This window comes from Natrix helvetica (assembly GCF_964273705.1).
Source record: "Natrix helvetica genome assembly, chromosome: 7".
In the NCBI taxonomy this organism is placed as follows: domain Eukaryota; kingdom Metazoa; phylum Chordata; class Lepidosauria; order Squamata; family Natricidae; genus Natrix; species Natrix helvetica.
Window position 1 is genome coordinate 28,281,607 of NC_138558.1, and position 15,988 is coordinate 28,297,594.

General features: G+C 36.7%; 1 protein-coding gene across 3 annotated transcripts in view; it reads left to right on the plus strand.

Moving 5' to 3' along the window:
- The window catches only part of LRBA (LPS responsive beige-like anchor protein), a 357,721-nt gene that overhangs the window by 172,106 nt on the left and 169,627 nt on the right, over positions 1-15,988 (plus strand). For all 3 annotated transcript variants that reach the window (XM_081959507.1, XM_081959508.1, XM_081959509.1), the window contains exons 39-40: positions 13,204-13,350; positions 15,830-15,966. In XM_081959507.1, the coding sequence (XP_081815633.1) occupies positions 13,204-13,350; positions 15,830-15,966 (284 nt within the window). The remainder of the gene's footprint in view (positions 1-13,203; positions 13,351-15,829; positions 15,967-15,988) is intronic.

Genomic DNA, 15,988 nt, shown 5'->3' on the forward strand with positions numbered 1-15,988 from the left:
GATGATATTCACAGGAGCTCTATTTTAATTTTCCTGCATTATACATGTCAGAATGAAAGCTTTTCTCAAAATATAAGTAAATTGTAGGAAGATAAATAAATATCTCGATAAGATAGATGACAAGCAGGTAGACAGACTGACAGACAACGTGGGCCAAGCATCTTAACCTCTTGTACTTATTCTTGAAGAGTCATTTCTGAAAGAAAATGTCTCCAATATGTTAGAGCTATAATGCCAAAAACATGACAGTATTTTAAATAATGATCAAATAGAGAAGAGCTATTAGTACAATCTTAACCTATAATGGCGTTGATCACCTCATATTTTGCGAAAGGAGGTGAAAAATCAGGTAGAATTAATTAGGCCCTTTCTGCTTTGGGATTGATACATTGTTGTACTATACACAGAGAGATTTCAAGAGTGTAAATTGTCCTTAACAGTTATATTTAGTATAGTTTGATGCTATCACTTGCATTGTTTTTCAGAAGTACAGTAATGAAGTCAGTGGTGAAATTCAATTTTTTTTTAATACCAGTTCTGTGGGCATGGCTTGGTGGGTGTGGCAGGGAAAGGATACTGCAAAATCTCCATTCCCTTCCCACTCTGCGGCCAGTCAGAGGTGGTATTTGCTGGTTCTCCAAACCTACTCAAAATTTCCACTATTGGTTCTCCAGAACCTATCATAAGCTGCTGAATTTAACCCCTGAATGAAGTAGAACATTAGTTCATTTTTGTTTATTTATCAGAATATTATAATAAGAACTTAATGATTATATTTTAATGTTTACATATATTTTATTAAGTTTTAAATCATGATGCATTGGTGTAAAAACATATTTAACTACATGAAAGGTATTAACGTGTTTTAAACCACATTTGTGCTTAATTTTAAACCTAATATTTAATTACTAATTGTATAATCACACATGGTGAATACTCTAGCAGTACTAGTGATGTGTGTGTGCAGAGTGATGGTTGTAATAATACAGAACTTTAATAGGCTGTATGGTATGCATTTTTCACTGAAATTATTGTGAAAATGTCAAGCAAATACAAAAATACAAAAATGAAAATACATTTACACAGCTACTTATATAGGTGATTTCATTGAATGTTATTTGGAAGGGCTTTTGTGCTACAATACTGTGGTTTCTTCTCAAATACCATACTCACTATTAATACAGTTTTTTGAGTTTAAGATAATAAAGAATACTCTTAATTCAAATATTTTTAAATCTAATTCTACTTCAATCCTGTACTTGCAAGTAGAATATAGCAAACCACTGAAATAAACCTGATTTGTTGAATTAATGTGTGTACAATCGAAGCATGGGTCTATTGTTTCTAGATTATATGCTTTTATGCCACAAAAGACATGAATGCAGAGAAGGCATAATTTCTAAGATGGTTTGATTTGATATGGCAGACAATACTTTTTTTATACAAAGTTTTTCATTTTTTCATTTTCAAAAAATATAACCACATGCATACTGTTACCCAGCCAACATCGTATTGTATTATTAAATGTTTACATCATTTCGTCTTACCATCAACTCCCCAAAACAATTATTGGCTCTTCTGCTCTCCATACACCATATTTGTACCTTATCCATCACTTTCTTCTCCCTCTCTCCTCCACCTCCCTACCTCCTTTCTTCCCTCTGTCGTCCTTCTCTTCTCTACTTCCCCCTCCTCTCTCCTTCTCCTCTCTCCCCTTTCCACTCCTTTCTCTCCTCCTCTTCCCCCCTCCCTGCCCTCTCTCCTATCCCTATTTTCTTCCTCTCCTCTCTACTTCATACTCTTCATCTCATTTACTTGGTGTATTTCAGCTTTTGAGCAAGCTCCATTTTATGGTATATATAATTCCTTTTCAATATACATATTTAATTTTAACATATATCTTCCTCCTTTTTTAAAAAAGAGAGAAAAAAAGTATATAGTCATTGTGCTTTTAAACTCCCCCCTCCCCCGCCTCATTTTGGCCGAGATGTAGACCTGGTTACAATTCCCAGCTATTTTCATCATTATATTTATATAATTATGCATCCTTACACGGTATGGCAGACAATACTTGATGGAATAAATAACAATTATTGTATAGATTTTAGATAAGTTAGGTTTGTGAAAATACCTTAACTGATTAATTGGTAAAACATTCTAACCCTTTCAAAAGTAAAACCTCTCTGTCCTTACATTCAGCACATACATATATACTCACATACTAAAGCATCACATACTTGCTCAAAGTAAAAGTGCCTTAAAATTGATTCACAAAACAATTTCTGTGTGCTGTATCCACAGCTGAACAGATGCCAGGTGATTGTGTACGAATATGTTTTTTCAGCTGTTCCCATTACTGTGCTGTTCAAGAGCTCTCTTCCTTCTATAATACAAATTAAGGCTGTGGATTGCTTCATATTCAAAGAGAAAAAGGTGCTTTGGAGCGTGCAGAGATTCCAATGAAACAGCTGCCTCCTATTCCTTAAATCAAATGCACCTTTTCTTAGGATTGTGTGGCTGCCTACTACAGTTCCATAACTGGCAAAAGGCACAGCTGAATTATGGACAGATATTCTGCTTATGCCCTCCACATGCCTGAACCAGTTTTTCTGCTTTTGGCACTGAAGCAATGTATATAGTCTTAATTCAGTCTAATGCTTACTAATGAAAATAGTCCATAGGTAGCAAAACTAAATAAGAAATAGAAAGGAAACTGAAATGAAAATCTACAGTCTTTGTAATTTGTATTTGAGCTAGTATTTAAGGATACATTAACTTCAGGATGACAGGTATATTTGGCCTTTGAATGGCATGGTGACACTATAAAAAAGTAAACCAAGGCAGAGGCTAGATTAATTTAAATGTATAGTTTACAAGGTTCTACCTGAATTAGAATTTTGTAAGAAGCATCAAATCTCTTTCTACCCTTCAGTAAATCACAAGTTCTCAATGAAATTATTGTTCTGTTCTATGGTTTCTTTAATTGCAGAATAGTCTATTTTAAGTCTACAATTTTCTACAATTCCTTTTGGTCAAAGCAATTGGATTCAGGCCAGTTCAGACTCACTTGTTTTCTACAATGCAGCTCATTGGTTTAATTCTAAATACATCAGCTCTAATAATTGTAGATTGTATATAGTTTATATATGATTTCTGGAAGAAATATTCTCTTTGTTATATTCATAAATGTTTTTTTCACACCTATTGTAATGTTTGTTAATCTCTGCTGTGTTCTAGATGTTCAGTTCATTTTTGTTTTGTTTCGGAAAAAAGTTAGATGGGAAATAAATTGTAATTGCAAGCCTCTACAATAGAATATTTGATATGGTAGGTAGTTCAGAATAGGACTATTCCTATGGTTCCTCCCTTCAGGAATGCAGTTTATTAAAAATTGTTGTCGGAAGAAGTGGAAGAGGTCCAGAAACAATCAGACATATTATACTGCCAGAGAGCAAAAATCATGTCCTTCTTCAGTCCCATTTATGTATTTCAGTAGCCATCTCTTCAAGGAATTGACTTGGTTTGAAGGAGAGCCTCTGGTGTAGAGGTGGCAGAGTAAATACCTTAAGACTAATGTTCTCTGTTCAGACAATCAATATCAGTGCAATGACTATTCTCTGGGCTACTTTCTACTTAAAAACATTTTTTAAAAAAATTCTGACAATTTAATTGCCCTTCCCAAACACACATTAACTTGCCTCTGAAAAAGGACTATAGGAGATTTTTCAAAGAGTGAAGTTCCAAATGGCTATTTGTAAAAGGCTTTATTTATGTCTTGAATGAAGCTTGCTTTCCATTGGACCTGTTTTAAACTCAGGTGTTGAAATGGCTGTTATCATAAAAAAAACACTTACATAAAATGTATCCTTTGTGAACAGATACATTTTAATTAATCCTCATTGTGTAGAAATGTTGCTCACAAACTATAATAAATTATTTACACTGAATATATCATCTTCCATTTTAAAAGGACTTTTTGCATGGGTTATAAAGACTTTATTGGGAATAATGAATAATCCCACCCTTACGTATTTTTTAGGAAACATATTCTTTTCATGGATAAATACAAAAAAAATCATATTTTCAGTCATCAACTTTGAGAGTATTTTTAAAAGAATTTACAGAAAACCTAAAGAGATAAATCAAAATAAGTATGCAGAAAATGATAGGTTAAAATGATCCTCTTACTGTGACTCAATTTGATCTATTGGAGCAATTATTGAGAAGGTCATCCTAAAGAGTACCATCATGACAACATATTTGGCAAAGTATAAAGGGATATTTATTGAGATATTGTGAATCTAGGAAATATATGAAAATTTTGATCTGGAACATTTAAGAGCTATACATTATTGTAACTTCTATATTTTTCAAAAAAATGAATAGCAGTATTTAAACTAATTGAAATTTCTGGGCAGTTGTCAAGGCCACTTTATTTAAAATGAATTGCAAATATGAATTTGAGGCAACTTCATCCCACAATTTCATGTAGAAATTCAGAAACATGATATGTAAAAACAAATTCAATGTCAAACATCATGTTTAAAAACAATCAACAGCAAGGGGCAGGGGAAAAAATTTAAAACACAGTTCTTGAATCTATTACATTTTTCTGAGAAGCTGCATTTGCATTCTGCCGAGTCAGAGTTTCTGGAATTTATCATCAAGTCATAGGTTCATGTGGAAAAATTACATTGTTAATGAGATGAGTTACCGTCTCTGCTTTTCCATTTATGTAGGCACATTCAGGGAGGAAAATAAGTGAGGCAGTAATAAGTTGCTTAACATTCTTTTCAGATGTCCTAGTCAAAAATTATTTAAAACACTTTGTATTTTCAGGCAACAAATAAGATTCTAAATTGTAAAATATCATTGGTCTGAACAGCCTGGTAGCCTATCTACTAAGGACTGAATGGTTGGAAGTGCAATTTCTTGTAAATTCTACACCTGAGGAACACATGTTCTAAGATCTCAATATCACACAGGCATCTATTGTATGAAAAGGGTATCTGATTGTATCTGTCATGTATAATTGCAAAAGGAACAACATTGGAGTATGGTGTAGAGAAGGCCCAGTGATATTTGGAATAGGATAACTGGTGTAACATGGAGGCAAGTACTGTTCAAATTGGTTAATGAGAATGAATTCAAAGCCTTGACCTTCAATCTTTCCTTGGAGATATGAGTCAGGGAGAGTGAGGATAAAATATTGGATGATATCAGAAGGCAGTGAGATACAAGAGAAACAAGAAGGTCAATACTCCCTTAAACTTAATTTAAATCATAGACACAGAAGTTAAAGGAAGAAAATGAATTGAATAATTGAAAATGAATAGGGGAGAAGCATAAAAAGTAGATTATGCAAATTAAAAGCAAATGAAGGTATCCCAGGAAGCTATTAGCTGAAATAAGTTGATCAGGGGCTGGTCAGTGCTTCAATGGAAGACTGAACACATTGCATTAGATCTATTGTGAAAGGAAATAATATAAATAAAATAATTTAAATGCAGAAAAATTATATATTAAATAATATAAATTTCATTTTTGTCATAGGACAGAACAACAATAATACGTATTTGCTTGTTTTGGTGGTACAATCTATTATTTTTCATTTTACAAAATAGTTTCCCTATTAATTACTTTTAAATTATAATTATGAAGTGTTAGCAACTAGGAAATAATCTAATGTTCAAGTTCTTCCTCACTGTTTAAGAATGCATAGCAACACTGATGCCTCAAAAAGGTATTTGATATTAGCAAAATTAAATGTGGAGCAAATTCACCTGTTCTTCCCCGAGTAGCAATAAAAATTCAAACAAGATTATATGATAAATACTAAGTATCAAGGCTAACTAGTATGAATAGATGAATATATTGAATGAATGAATGAAAATGTAATAAACAAAAAAATCCCCATCTTTTTTGCAAGAAAATGAGAGTTTATAACTTCATCTTTATTTCTTAATCATTTTATAATATGATAACTGTATTAAAGCTTTTAAAAGGTAATTTTGTATGCAATAAGCTCAGGAATCCACATGTTTACTGTGGAATGAGCTTTGTTCAGCAGCTCCATGGACAGAATCCCATATGAGCAACTTCACTTCCCACCAGATGTCAGTCATGTGCTCATCTGTCACTATTTTTCTATCTTAACTGCCAGAATTAATTTCCACAATTATGTCAGCAGGTGAAAGAGCTGTCAGTCAGAGACCATTTTGGCCTATAAATCAGCTAGTCACCACTTTACTCTCTTGAGCTAACTTGCAGGCTAAGATGTAAGGGTTCAAAAGAATACAATTATTAGTGTATTTCAGTAGTACTTCCAAAAATTTATTCTCTTCCTCTCCCTCCCTCTCTCTCCCCCTCCCCCTCCTTCCTCTCCCATTTATATATAAAGCAGTTTCAATGCATTGCCAGTAAAACTTTCAAACAAAACTGTCAGATAACAGAAATGATTGGCCAGCAATATGATTACGTCAGCTGGATAGTTTGTTCTATAGAAAGCATATGGCATAATCTTAAAGAATAGCTGTGTAATCTCATGTCTTAATCACATAAACATTTATGTTTTCAAGTCTGCTGATTATGACCTGTGGTTTTAATTCTGTGGAGCACAAATTAGAACTTTGGTATGTGCTGTTAAATTGCAAATACTGTGGCTTGAAACCAGAGTTGCCTTTTGTTAAGGAAAAGATAATTCATTGGAACTTCTGTATTCCCTCTTCATCGTATTCAGCACTTTAATCCCAGAATTGGAATTTCTTGGCATCAGTGGCCTTCAAAGGTATGGGTGGGAAATACTTGTTTCATGAAAGTGAACTTTTTTGTGTGTTTGAGTTAGTTACTCAAAGCCAATTATTTTAAAAATGTAATTGTAAGCTATTAGAAAAAGTCCATCTGATTAGTTAAATAATGATTTTTCACTTAATTTGCTTGAATGCAAAGTTAGTTTTGGTGCACATTTTACTACTCTGGTGGCGTTGAATGTATTCTGTTTATATATGCTGATTTATTAGCTAGACAGGCAGACAGAGGGTGTTTTATAAAAGAAATGAGGGCAAAACAGTCTGGCCAAATGATAAAATAAAGAAAAAGAGTCCTAATGTTACTTCATCATAGAGCATATCTACCAGCTTCTGATAGTCATTGCTACATCTAAAAAATTTGCAACCATAACAATATGTTTCAAAAAACTGATTTCACAATATCTGACCTATAATTGCTGATTGAAATAGGTGAATGAGAATGCTGTCAAATGGTTCAATAAGCTCAAGATATCAAAAATGATTATAATTTTTATTAACTTTTTTTAATCTTCTGTTTAGTTATGTTGGATTCTCAGAAAGTGCCTGGACAAGTCCCTGCAGTTTTTTTTTTGGGGGGGGGGGTTGAGGAGTGGTTTGCCATTGCTTCCTTCCTAGGAGAGACTGATTGGCTCAAGGTCACCCAGCTGGCTTTATACCCAAAGTGGATTTAAAGCAAACAGTCTCCCAGTTTTTAAGCTGATGGCCTAACTACCTGGTTCTGATTAACAATATAATTATCAACAGGAATGTTGTAGATTTAACTTCAATGCCTGAGAGCACTCAGAGGGGTAAGTTAAAGAATATTACTATATCTGTCTGTTGTCATCATTGAAGTGACAGCAAGCCGTCAGTTTGAACCAGTTTAAATGCTTTCTATGTGGAAAATAAAAGATATTATAAAAAATATTTAGCCAAGAGAGTGTCTGCAAGCATTTAGTAATAACGATGAGACATATTTAATTTGTATGTGGACACTTAAGACATTAAGCTTTGCCATGACTTTTTATTGACACAAAAGACATGAAGTAGACCCAGTAAAGTAAATCAGAATCTGCTTTTCCAGCAAAAGAAAAGCAGACCAATTTGAGAAAATGGTCTGTGTGATTCCTCCTCCTAAATGTTTTTATTTTCCAACCAGATTTTAAGTCAGTAGACTTTCAAGTGGGTCTCAATAGACTCCCAGAGGAGTTCCAGTTGGAGAAGTGCATTTTTGTTTGAACAGAAGCTTCACTTATTGAGGGGTCCAGTTATCCAAAGATTTGTAGGATGATGTCATCACCATGAAGATAACACTCAATTCTCTCTCTCCCTTTCAAATGAGTAAGGAGAACTATTGATGTGTGCATCACAGCTTCTGGAAGCAATGATATGCAGGGTCCTGACAAACAAATCAAACTATAGTAACTATAGATAAAACAGAAATACTGTGGATAGGCACTGTTTAGACTGAGCAAACTAGGTTTTAGATAAGGTAGAGCATTTCCTGAAAGAACCAGCATGTAGCTTTAAAGACATACATGACTTCACTGGCATGGTCAACTTCCAAAACTGGACTGAGATAAAATGTTCTCATTAATCCATGCCATCATAGGTAAACAGTGGAATTACTGCTGATTGTTATGCTTCTCTTGAAGACAATCCATAGCTGCAACGGGTGTTCAGTTGCTTAGAAGGGCAGCTAAATAGAATCATGATAGTGATTGCTTGTGCGTTACTGAGTCTAGGTTAAGGGATTGGCATCAAGCCAAATACATTTTAGAAAATCTACTTTTTCAGTACAGCTTGAATCATGAGATCAGCTGGGAGAAGTCTGTTGTAGGGTTGCTCATAATAGGATGGCCCAGAGTGGAGCTTATAAAACATGTTGCAATTGTGAACATCTTTCTCAAGGAAAGTATGGTTAATACCATGTTTTCTACAGATAACAACTGAATACTTGCCTGTTGATCAGGGCATTTGTAGGTGCAAACTGTTTTTAAGTGAATAATTGAATTGTATTTTATAGTCTTGTTTTGCAATAGTTTTAACTCTTTTACCTCATCTTTGAAATTCTTATTATATACTACCCTGGCCTTCCTTGAGCAGAATATTAACAGTAATAACATGGGTGATTGTGTAGGTACCATAATTTTATTTTATAAATACACCCACAATAATATACTTACGAAATGTGGTGTGTGTGTGAAGTTGTGATAGCTAAGTAGGCTGTATTTTAGATTGAATACCTATTGATTTTTGCCTTGAGTTATTACTGCCACTTTACACAGTTACCAAAGATAGTGGAAAAGCCAAAATGCTCGTACGTTTGGATAAAGTACAAGAAAGAATGTTTTAGCCACATAAAATCTGTAAGCATGGGTAATATATAAATCCTTATTCAGGCATTTTTCAATAATATTTAAAACTTCAGTACATGGGTAATTGATTATCAAATCATCTATTGATATCTGTTAAGTGGCAAAAGATATTAGGAAAAAATAGCATGGGTAGACAAGTTTACTAGAATTATTCTTGAAAAAGTTGGCATCCATTTTGATTTCCTAACTTAACAAGTACGAAAGGAGTTGCTCAGCTTTAAATAAGACTATTAGTCTAATTGAGACAAAGTTTTATAAGCCACAAAATGGTATATTGTGTCAAGTTACAGACAGCATGTTAAAATTTACAAACATATTTGCTATCTGCTTTATATTTATTTTTTGCTCTCATTTTATTTAAAAAAAAGTCCTAGAAAGCAACTAGACTACTGAGAATTAAATATTAGTGCTTGTGTATTTTACTAACTTAAAATCCCCAAGGGAGAGTTAATTACAGGAAAACCTTTCTAAATATCAACTGCATATTTTCCATGACAAGGGGTTTTCAACTCACACTGAATAAGTCCAGAAGTAAGAGTGTTGTTTAGTTATATCCACAAATATATTTTAAAGGAAAAGGAAACAAAATTCTTTTCCTGCTTTCATGGTTACTACTGGTAAACAGATTTGGAAATATATTTTAAGCATCTGGATTCAGGAAAAAACATGGAATATATTAAAAAGAGGCTACATTTTAAGTTGAACTTTAGAATTTGAAGAGCTAAAGACACAGATTCTAAATTGATTTGCTTTATGTATTGTGTTAATAGTTTCATTTGAAATTTCTGTTCACATGCTTACAGACACAATTAAGTTTTTATATGGCCACGAGGGATTGCCTTCCTCTGTAAATGTTTGCAGATTAAAGGTTTTTAAAAATAATTCCTTGGAACCTTAAACTGTGTATGGCTGTGATCAAAACGTAATCAGCTTTGGATAGAAGCTGTCTGGCCAGGATATGTTTGACATATGTTTCCAAAGAAGATGGAGGCCAGTATGTTGCTTCTTCTACAGCACAAACTAAAATGGTCTATACTTTTTCAACTCTTTTCTATACTAGAAATCCAGATAAGTTTCATGTGTTCTGCAGCTATATCACAGCAGGTAAATATATAAGTAGTGGATTGCTGCCTCCTATCTGTTTCCTCTTGTCAGCTTTCAATACAAAGAAAATATATTTAGAGATGGAACAATAGCAATGCTGAGAACAAAATCAGACCAATATGCCGCCATTCATTTATTACAATTACAGAAGTCAACTCATTTTATGCATTTTGAAGTAGAATTACTAGAACAGACAGCTTTGTCTTAATATTAGCCTTTGCTTTTGTTTGGAAAAAAAACTGGTTATTTTTAAAAAATTTGTGTGATACTGGAGTAAGAAAGTTAGTCTTCCTGAAACTGGTCTTTTCCAGATGTATTAGATCCCCATCCTCATCATTCCCAGGCAACATGGCTTTTATGAGAGTTATGGGAGCTGACATCCAACCTATTTGAAGGTCAACGGGTCAGAGAAAGATGGCATAAAAGCACTTCAGCGCTGGCCATATTTAGACTTAAACCCCCGTTCATTTCAGTAGCCTCATTCCTTAAGTAACTTGTGTTTTACTGCAATTTAAAGAACGAATTGGGTTGCAACCTAACTTTATGACATCCTTTCACTTTGACTCCGCGCAGCATTGAAATCATGCAGATTTCTCCTCATCATGCTCATCACTTTTCCCTTTCCATCCTGCATCCTTTGCAAACGTGCGTGTCTATATTCACACCGGCTTCTAAGCGATTTCTTGTGCTGGAATTGAGCTGTTAATATTACCTCTGCAAAGGAAGGCGCTGCTGAACCCCGTCTCTGGGTTCTCCCCCCCCCCCGCCCCTTTCCGTCGAGGAACTGCGGCGCAAGGGAAAGTCCCGCTGAGCGCAGTTTTGATGGAGCCGCGCTCCTACATCGCAGCCTCCGCTTGAACGCAGAAAGGCGATGCGTTCTCGCTTACTTGCCCTGAATTCATGAGCGCAGAATTCCGAGGAAGCCGCTGCGGCCGACTTGGTCTTCCGCTGGCCACCCGTGCCGGAGCGATTCTGAGAGCTTGTGTTCCCGGAGAGCTGCTTGGCCGGGCGATGCCGCCGCTTTCCAAACTCGGTTCTGCCCCGCAGCAGCCAGGCGGAGTCTCCAACCATCTGCGCGATCCCCTGGAGCCTCCGGATCCTAAGCGCCTTTTTTAAAAAAAGAAATCTGCCACGTTGCCTTCTGTGTAAGTATGTTGTATTAAAAAAAAAACCCACCTTTTAAAAAATAAATCCAAAGTTGCCTTGGGTGACTCGTTTGGTATGATATTCTCAGAAACGGGGACCGTGGTTTAAAATATCTTGGCCCTGAGCGCGCCTCTCCCGAAGGAGGAGAAAGCGGAGCTGTCATTCTTTCTTGCGCTTGGGGACAGGCGGCCTCTGCTGCCGCCTGTAACGCGGACAGATGTCGCCAACGCGGCGCCAGGGTCAGCCTGTTCTTTCCCCAATAAAGGTGCGTTTCACACAGGCTTCGTGGCTTGAAAGGCACCGAGGGACTTGGATCCCGAGCTGCTTTAAGTTCTGAGACAAGTTTAAATTTCTATCTCTCTCCCCCACCCCACCCCACCCCCGTAGCAGCTCTGGAAGGAGAAACCCCGGCGTCTTTAGGAGGAAAATCAGGCCCCAAAACTTTGAAATAGTGCCGCCTTCGCTTTCCGTCTTCTCCCTGGCCCAGGAACTTCTCAAAAGAACCGCCTCCACTTACAGCTGAACGCGTCTCCACCCGCGAGCGCGCTCAGACGGCCATTCCAATTTCGGACTCTCTGCTTTCCACGCGCTGCTTTTCTTACGGTCCTTTGGCTGATTGTTAGGCACGCCTGTATAGGATTGCAGCCTCTCGACGCGCTCTAAAGCTACGTCCCTGGGAGCCCAGTAGGCACTGAGTCCCAACCCGCTTTCCCGACCTCATCTTTTTATCTCTTGGTCCCGCGGAGGGAGGATCAGGCCCGTGTTTCGGGTGGAGTCCCTGGACCTGCACCGTGCCTGTTGGCTGAGATCTGGGAGGAGAAGGAACTGGATTGGAGTGAATTGGACAGAAGCCACTAATGCCATTTCTGGCTAGCTGCTGTCCCCACGAAAGGGAGGGGACGCAGCTGTGAAGCCAGCCCCCCCCCCCAGCCCTAAAGCAATCTCTGTGGGGACTGTGAGCAAGAATGTCCCTTCAACCAGCATATTCGCCTACCACAGTCCTCACAAGGAGAATGTTTCAGAAAAGGTGTGCAGTTTCTATATTATAAAAGGAAGTGTGATGATTGTGAATAACAGGGAGGTTCGAAGTCCATTTTGTTAACAATAAGCCTTCCCGTGGTCAGTTTAAATCGCAGCCTATTGCCCTGCCTGACTCATCAAAATCAAAATTTCTTCATGTTTATAGAGACATTTGGTTGTTGCATTCGTCTAAGTTCATTGAAATTCATAGAACCTGGAGTTTTGCTGATATCTGTGGTCCTGGCTCAGTATGAATCTCCTCCACTCACTTCTCTTAGGCATGTTTGGCTGGTTTGTCTATCTGCCAACTTCCCCCTTGAGAATGGCAGTGGTGTGTAACATCTCCTTCCTCTGCATGGTCTTTGGTAAGGTTTTCTACTAAGCTTCCGTAAGGTTCTCTACTATTGCCAGATATATATTACAACTATCTTGTGGCTCCAAATACAAGCCAGCTACTTTCCTGCAACTGTAACTTTAAAAGAAAATCTGCTTACAGGTGTTTCAATGAGTGAATGGGCTGGAAATGTTTGCTCTGGATTTCATGTAACTTGGTTTAGAGCTAGTTCTGTGTTTCACTGAATTGCACATTGCTCTCTAACTGTTCCTTCCCACTATTAAAGCAGTGGACCAGGCCATTTCACTCTTTCCCAGGTAACTTCCTTTCTCCATCCTAAGTCTTCAGGGTGTATATAAGCAAGGCTATTTCTCTTCTCACCTCCTCATTGTAACTGTTGATAGCTGACAGCTTTGTTTCTCTTTCATTTCAGCTCCAGATGAAGATGTACTTGTTAAAGGAAAGCAGTCTATCAAGAATCAGGCTTTAGGAAATCAGAATTCAGAAAGCGAGATTCTCTTGGAAGCTGATGATGATAATTTGTCATCCATAGAGGAGAAAGAACTTGAGAATTTAACTGGTAATTTCTGCTATTTATATTCTAGAATCTCTGTACTGGTTTAGTTGCACCTTAATTACACCATTTCTGTAGTGGCTGACATAAAGCATGCATGTACACATACACACACAGATACTAAAGGCTTCTTTCTTCCTGATGAAGTTATTTTCTATCAATAGGAAATAACTTTTCAAATTACTGCTTTAGATTCTGTTTATTGAGGACTTTTGATACAATATTTCAGATATGCACATTTGCTTTTGTGTACCTTATATTTTTTTTGGAGGGGGTAGCTTTCTCTAGGCATTTTTCTCAAGTGTAAATCCCAGTGTTCCAATATATTACACCAGGCTTGACAATTAATCTGAAATCTTTTTTTTTTTAATACTTGCAAGTCATTTGGTAACTTGGCTTCCTTTTTTCAGCATTTATGCCAGTCATGCTACATTTTCTTTCTTTTTTTCTTTTTTTTAAGAAATGGGGGAAACGGATATATGTTACTATAGCAGATTTGTGAGGTTTATTAAAAAAGAAGAAGCAAAGGCAACTTATTCTGCTTTGAGGTTTTGAGTATGTACCTCATTTTCTCCTGTCGTGAACTGAATATTAGACACTACTAGTTTTTTTTCTTTTACTTCTGTAAAATATATCCAGACAGATATCGTGATTACTCCCCAAAGAAGAATGTTATTTGATGGGTTAAATTCTGTTTCACTGAAAGTAGTGGATGTGAGCTTATTGTTCATTAGGCAACATCCCTCCATAGGATTATTCATTTTATTCTGTGAATTGAATCATCAGCTTAGCCTCACAGTCAAGTAAAGCATGAAAATGTATCTCCTGCCAAAATAATATTCTAGCGATTAAAAGCAAGCACAATTTATGTGGCTCATATAGAAGCTACTATTCAACAGATTTTGCCCGAGCACCCAATTTGATCCATGTCTGTCTATCCTTTCCCACCCTATTCTACATTCATTACTTCTGCTAATACATTCATACTGTAATAGAGGTGAAAGGGAAGTTTAATTATATAATCTTGACAATGGCAATAGGATTAAGAAGTAATCCTTGCTAATAAAGTACTGCAGGTTGGAAATGAAGTTGAAATTGTCAGGGGTTTTCAACAGGACCTGAGGTGCCCTGGCTCTTGCAGCTGTCTCCTTGGCCTGTAATTGAATGTCTGAAAGTGATTGAAAAAATGTTATTTCTTCCCAGGATTACATGCTAATGTACAGAGGGCAAAGGGAGACAGCAAAAGAACACATAGCTGCTTATTTCATCCATTTGTGGGAATGAGCTTTGGGAAATCACGGCAGTCGTGCAGCTCTCAGATGCCCATCTGCAAACACAATGTATTTGTACGCTGGGAATAGAGGGCAAAGCTGCTCCGATCAGAACAGAGCATCTCTTCCATTGTCCTACTGGCACACATTGAGATTGATGCAAGATTAAAGACTATCACAACCTCTAACAATTGACAGAAATGACAATTCATCTGGATTTTTTTTGGCAGTTATTCACACATTGATTACCTACATGTGCACACCTCATTTATACCCACTTTATTAATGCAAGAGGTTACGCGTCACACATACATTTTACAATTTTTTAAAACAAAGGCCAGGATGATTAAACATTCTCTTTATTGCTCTCAGAATTCCCTGTTTATAAACCACTAAGATGACAAATAATCCACTTTCCTTCTCTGGATCCTGCTTTATATTAACACCCTGCATATTGTTAGAACTGCGTCCAGCCTATTGTTTTGAGTAGTACACTGATCTGCTTCTGTGATAAGCCTTGTGGAGATGTGATTATTCCAATAAAAATGCATTCAAATGGAAACCAGTGCTCCAGCTGTTTACTCCCACAGTCCCTGAGCTGCACTAGCCATGTATGGATAGCTGGAAACATATTTAACTGACAGTTGAAGCACGGTATCCTTTTCAGTTTCTATCACTGTATATTTAACATTTGAATGTATGTCTTGGCTGTGCATATAAATAAAACCTAGCAGGGAATCATAGATTTTTAAAATAGGTCCGTCCTTCCTTCCTTCCTTCCTTCCTTCCTTCCTTCCTTCCTTCCTTCCTTCCTTCCTTCCTTCCTTCCTTCCTTCCTACCTACCTACCTACCTACCTACCTACCTACCTACCTACCGATGGCATTTGGTTCTGAAGTATTTCAAAGTTTTCAGGAGTAAAAAATGAGATGATCTAACAACCATCTAGATGGGCATACATAATCACTTCCATTGCTTGCAGCTGTACTTGTTCAAATCTTTGGCAACCCAGCAGTGCAACAAATGCATTGCATGTGTTCTTGGAGTGTATATAAAATGTCCTTTGTTAGAGGCAGCTTGTTTTGCAAAGGGTGGGCTGGATTGATCGAATAAAAGAAGTAATGTGCATATGTATATTTAGAAAATTTTGTGCTTGTTCTTCAGATTGTAGCAAACAAAGTGTTGGACTGTGTGTGCTTTTCTTTTCTTTTGTAGGTCCTGTTAGTCTATGTACAGCAGCTCAGCTCGTGGCCCCTTGTGTAGTAGTGAAAGGCACTCTGTCCATCACCACCTCTGAGGTGTATTTTGAGGTAGATGAAGAAGAGCCCATTTTTAAGAAAATGGATCCCAAGGTAAGAGATCGCTGACTTTCTC